General features: G+C 37.9%; 1 protein-coding gene across 1 annotated transcript; it reads right to left on the reverse strand.

Annotated features, from left to right (window-relative positions):
• Positions 1–1,500: 1,500 nt before the first annotated feature.
• LOC109044620 (Ubiquinol-cytochrome c reductase 11 kDa subunit) lies at positions 1,501–5,759 on the reverse strand. Its single transcript, XM_019062442.2, has 3 exons — positions 5,567–5,759; positions 5,376–5,472; positions 1,501–1,849 (listed from the first exon to the last, which is right to left on the reverse strand). Coding segments are annotated over exons 1-3 (273 nt in total). The 5' UTR covers positions 5,569–5,759; the 3' UTR covers positions 1,501–1,675.
• Positions 5,760–5,939: the final 180 nt, after the last annotated feature.

Here is a 5,939-nt window from a genome sequence, read left to right on the forward strand (position 1 = left end):
CAGACCTTGCACGGATAAAATATTTTCCCTTGGGCATTTTTGCATAGATTCATTTTACTGAATGGTGTGTTGACATGAACTACATTCAGTTATAACAACCTGTCTAAGGACAAAAGGGTTCAAATTACATAAAGGGATCTTTAAAATTTTATGGACCCTCCGTAGTTTTGGCCAGAGCTCCACTTATCCGGGCTCTTATTGCGCTCGTTTTTTTGTGTTCCAATTTAATAATAATTTTAAATTTAATTAAATTAAATCTAATGAAATTACCAACAGTTTGATAAATTGATCCAAAACCTACACGCATAAGTTCTTTTCTTTAACTCTCAATGTAAATTTCTCCCAAAGGATTAATTCCACGAGCATTGGTTCTAAGCATGCCTAAATCAATTGAACTGAACTCCATATCTGGATATCAGTAATCGGGGTACAAGATGTCTAATTTCGGCTCCTCCTGAAATTAATTGGTTGAATAAAGATACCTGATACGTTAATGATTCACAATTGAATCACATTTCGGGAAAGGGAATCTGTGCAATTATAGTGTTATGAAAATCATGCATCTTCATCTTCACCCCAAAAAAGAAAAAAAAAGGAAGAAAAAAAAAAAAATACCTAGAAAAACGAATAATATTAGTTCTTCTACCAAAAAATTGTTGATTTAATTCAAAAGGAACAGAATCATGTAAATTTCACTAAGACTGTACAAATATGTGTTTTTCAAATGCAAAGGAGTTGCAAGATTTTAAAACCACCGTAATAGAATTAGACGTACTTCTGCCAAACGGAACTATGTGCATAATGACGTGAGCCCTGTTATGCATTTATTCTTAAGGGCCTCAGGGCTTATGTCTTAATGCACACGGTTTCGTTTGGCAGAAATACGTCCAATTGGTTCTTCTCTCCTGAATACAATCCCATTACGATGGCACAAATTGAAGGACATGCCTCATAAATTTGATTTTTAAGAATTGAAAAACTTGGTACCTTTTGGATTAAAGGTTTCAGTGTGTTAAGGGAAATGTTTCAAGAGAGCAATTTTTTGCAAGTTGAGGAAAAATGTCAAAGAGCAACAACTTGAATTTGGTTTGATATTCTTATGTTGTATTCATGGCAAAAGTTTTTCAAAACACTCCTCAGAGCAATGATGGCCATTTCTCAATTCGACCACCTTTAGCACATAGTGCCTTTATCCCACGGACAATCACATTTTACAGGGTTGCCACAGGATTTAGAAAATTAATTTCTATTACATTTCCCTGATACATTTCGGTGAAATTCCGTAACGATTGATGATAGTCAGATGGTTAAAGTAAAGAGACATAATTTGAGATACTTTCCAGGCAAAATTTGTTGTTTGAAACGCCAAACCCATTTTAGAAAGGAAATAAAGGTGATTTAATGATGTTTCCCTGACACTTCCCAGTTTTCCCGGACTGTGGCAACCCTGATATACTGCAGGATGCAAGGAAACCAGATGATTACAAAAAAAACTTGCAGTAATGTTTAACAGGATTGGTTTTATTTACCACTTCATACATCTATAATCTAACAGCCTTGGTATGCAAATCATCAACAGAGAATGTATTACAATTGAGAAGAGAAAGAGAGAAAAAAAAGGAAAGAAACTAAAATAATAGAGAATCAGGTGATTTTATACAGAAAGCATACTTGTTTACTTTAAATGTTCGAATAGAGTTTTGGCTACGCAGTGATCGATATGGTGCAGGTAATCAATTAGCTCTTCATCACACATTTCAGTGGTCTTCTTCCTGGAGCGAACTCTGGCGTTGCAATCTTCTAACCTTTTGAATAATTCCTGGGCATGATGGTCTTGGTTACACTTTTCCTGAAAAGAGAAGAAAAACGTTGGAGAGGGTCCTTTGGACAACATTAACAATTGAGTGATTCTTCTGAACAAGCACCTACGGCCGTAAACATGGTTTTTCTGATTCCTTGTATTCTAAGGTATTCATGAATATACATGATTTGTACATGCTCACATCAACATTCTAAATTTGCGACAATTCACCTCTGAAATTCATGTACACGGACATATGTGGTATATTTTGGAGAATGCATCAGTCATGAAAACTGTACGGTTTTGATGGGCATATGTAACACTGAGCTGCTGCCGATAACTGTGAGCCAGTTCTTGGGGGCATACCTTCTTCCGATCGTCATAGAAAACTCAGTTCTTGGCATGACACCTGATTACCAATTATTGATTCACGAATTGGCAACACTGCTTTCATGACTACTGAGAATTTTTCAAGGTCAGCAAAAATAATTTTGGACATATTTAGTTGAGGTCTGTAACGTTGCAATCGGAGCTAAATAAGCTTCCTTACGCGTGCAGGAAAGGATATTTAACTCATTCACGGCAGGCGCAGTGATACAACTATTCGACCACGAGTGTAAGCACGTTGCTGCCAGCCGGATTGAAGGCGCGCCACACTCCAGCAATTACTCGGGTCCCGTCCCGTGCGATCTCCTTGGCTGCCGCGCCGCTAAAATCGCCGCAAAGGGAGGACTGCACGTCATTATCCTTGACTCTCTGTCCCGTTTTTACCACAATGCTAGTGAAAGTGTATCCCTGAGTTGTAACAATTCAAAATCTCGGATTGGGTTAATTAGATTCATTTTCTTAAAATGAGGTATGAATCGAGCGAAAATATTGCGTCAAAATTTCCGGCGACTGAAGAAAATCCGCGGAAATTCTTTAGAAAAGCTGCATTTCCCGTTCGTTTCAAGAATAATTAAAAATATGACATTAGTTGAGGTCTGTAACGTTGCAATCGGAGCTAAATACGCTTCCTTACGCGTGCAGGAAAGGATATTTGAACTCATTCACGGCAGGCGCAGTGATACAACTATTCGACCACGGGTGTAAGTACGTTGCTGCCAGCCGGATTGAAAGCGCGCCACACTCCAGCAATTACTCGGGTCCCGTCCCGTGCGATCTCCTTGGCTGCCGCGCCGCTAAAATCGCCGCAAAGGGAGGACTGCACGTCATTATCCTTGACTCTCTGTTCCTTTTTACCACAATGTGAGTGAAAGTGTATCCCTGAATTGTAACGATTCAAAATCTCGGATTGGGTTACTTAAATTCATTTCCTTAAAATGAGATATGAATCGAGCGAAAATATTGCCTCAAAATTTCCGTCGACTGAAGAAAATCCGCGGAAATTATTAAATTATTAAATAATTAATGGAAATGTTCCTCCACTTCAGTGCACTGGTTTCCTCACATATTTTTGGTCAACTTGGTGCTGAGAGCAATGATCTGAGTGATTTTTTTGAGGTGCAAAAGCGATTATCTGTATGAATTATGTAGAACTGAACTTGCAGCTTTCACTTCCATATAGTGCCAGGTCACTTTAAAATGGTTTCCTTTAAGTAGATCGGTAAAGGAGAGTATGTCCTTCATCACTGTTTTTAAAATTTAAGAATTTATCAATTTTTGCCAAAAATGCAAACAACTGAATCTTTAATCACGTTTTTCTCACACTCGCCATTTCTGTTACAGGTATAGTTAATCAGAATGATTCTTAGTTAGGAACTACAATTACTGGCTCGATTGGAAAAAAACGTATGTGCTATTAATTTCCCTGTAGCGACAAATGTGTTTTTACAGATAAACCAGAAATTATAGTTCCGAATTGCAAAATAAAGTCCATATATGAACATTTTTAAATTGTGCAGAGCACAGAAAAAAGCTCTAGTCAATTTGATATTGCTGCACTCCTGACAAAAGACATATCGATGATGAAGCTGCAAAAATGCGCAAGTTGCAGATTTTCTGTCATATTTTATTTTCTACATGGCATTCTTCTGAACGCCATTTTTTTTTAAAAAAAATTCGGTGATTATTTTCTTCTGAGTGAAAATTCCACAACATGATACTGGTTTGGTCTCCTCTTAGTAAATAAAATAGGAAAGGGGATTTTAAAATACTGCAACTAGGAAACACATTTCGATCCTTTCACCGTTGATATGTAATTCCATCTTAACCGCAAAAGTTCAACATTAAAACTATCAGACTTTCCTAGACGATCCCTGAATACAGATAAATTGTGAATAATTTGAGAATACAGGACGATGTTTGGTAAGATTAGGAGCCTCTAATCTGATCTAGGAGGCAAGCTGACGTTATGAAGAAATAAAATTAAAAGATTAAAATGAATTGTCCGGTGGGATGCAAAACTCTTTAAATTGCCTAATTATGAAGTCGTGAGTTGTGGCATGGGGAAATTAACGAATTCAAAAAAACTACTTGTATCCCTGGCATTTCGGTCGTTCTTTGAGGTGCAAAGCATGTCATATGAGCTGACATCAGAACGCAAAATGTCATTCATTCACAAGTCATTATTAGATAATTTAGTGAAAAGTAGTTGTGGTTGCGTCTTGTGTCTATTTGACTGTCATGCTCGGTCACTGCTCATCTTTTTTTTAAAAACTTCAAGGACCCTGAAGGGAATAATTAGGCGTGTTCCCTAGTGCATAACCATAACTGACTTATTTACTGGTCACTATAAGATGGCAAGGATGAAACTAGTTTTCAAAATGAGAAGCCCAAAATAAAATCCATTAGGCTGAGGCAACAACCTACGCTCCTAACCACATTTAACTTCCAGAGTTAAACTAGATCAAAACTCAGTTGAGTGTTGCAGCTCAAAAAAGAGCTCTTCTTTCATATTGAACTCTCAATGATCGAATGATGGAGAGTAATTACTCCTACAGATCGCAAGGTTGGTGCAGCATGGGTATACAGGTTAGTACATTCCATCTATCAAATTATACTCACTAATTTTGAACGTAGAAACCATTGAGTACACACAGTCATAATAGGAATGAAGGAGCTGGCACTAATGTTAAGCATTTTCTAGTCACAAAATTCTATGACTCCTGGGCAGGGTCAGTATTTCGATACATGGGTTTCCGGGCATTCCGAGTAAGCGAAGAGGTCATGAATAATTAATTACATATTATACATCGCCATTGTGCATCAAAAATGTATCAAAAAGTTGACCGATTCTCGGCACACACGGAGCTCGGAATTCATCAACCAGAGCATGAACCCAGCTCACTTCATTATATTATGACTCACTGTATTCTACGGTGGAAACCCTACATGACAGTCGAGTGAAGTAAGACCTGACCACAACTATTCCATCAAACGCCTGATAATAACATGTGAATAATAAGATATTCTGCTTACTTACTCCTGCTCATACATGCATCATGGATGCTTCGACGCAGGTGGTGGCTGGGAAGTTGCATCACCAGTCGTTTACTTCCGCCTTCGAAAGCGTCCACTCTGAGACAACCCGATGGTGTATGATGAAGAGTGAAGGCAAAACCAATCTACTTACCCTTAAGACGTTTTGAGGATCAACTAATTCCTCATCGTCGGCCTTGATAACAGGAAGGGAAGGAAGCTTGAAGAATCTTTTCAGAAGGTCACCAAACCTGCAATCAAGGAGATGTTGTCAGTAATGGGAAAAGTCGATAAGGAGGATGTAAAATGAGATAGAGAGAATGAGGAATGAAAAAAGTTACGTACATCTTGGCTATGGAAAAAAACACTTGACCGAGGAGGCTGACTGGTTGATAAGTGACAGATTTGGGGTCAAATTCGCAGAACTATGGCTGAAAGCGAGTGAAACCCTGGCCTGAGGCGAAATAAGAGGTTATGTTGCTCAGCCCATTTGCCAAACCAATTATTACGTCAAGGAATTTTTCATATTTTTGGGGTAACAAAAATTGCCGCAGCTTGAGAAATATGTTGGAAGCTCGGAATGACTGTAATTCCTATTTTTCAGGACCTAAAGCATTACATTCATACAAATTTCATGCTATATTATAGACATTTTGACGTAAATTTGAAACATTGTACGAGTACTTTTTGCAATGTCCAATCAAAATCGTTAGTTTCG

The sequence above is a fragment of the Bemisia tabaci genome, chromosome 8 (assembly GCF_918797505.1).
Source record: "Bemisia tabaci chromosome 8, PGI_BMITA_v3".
NCBI classification, from domain to species: domain Eukaryota; kingdom Metazoa; phylum Arthropoda; class Insecta; order Hemiptera; family Aleyrodidae; genus Bemisia; species Bemisia tabaci.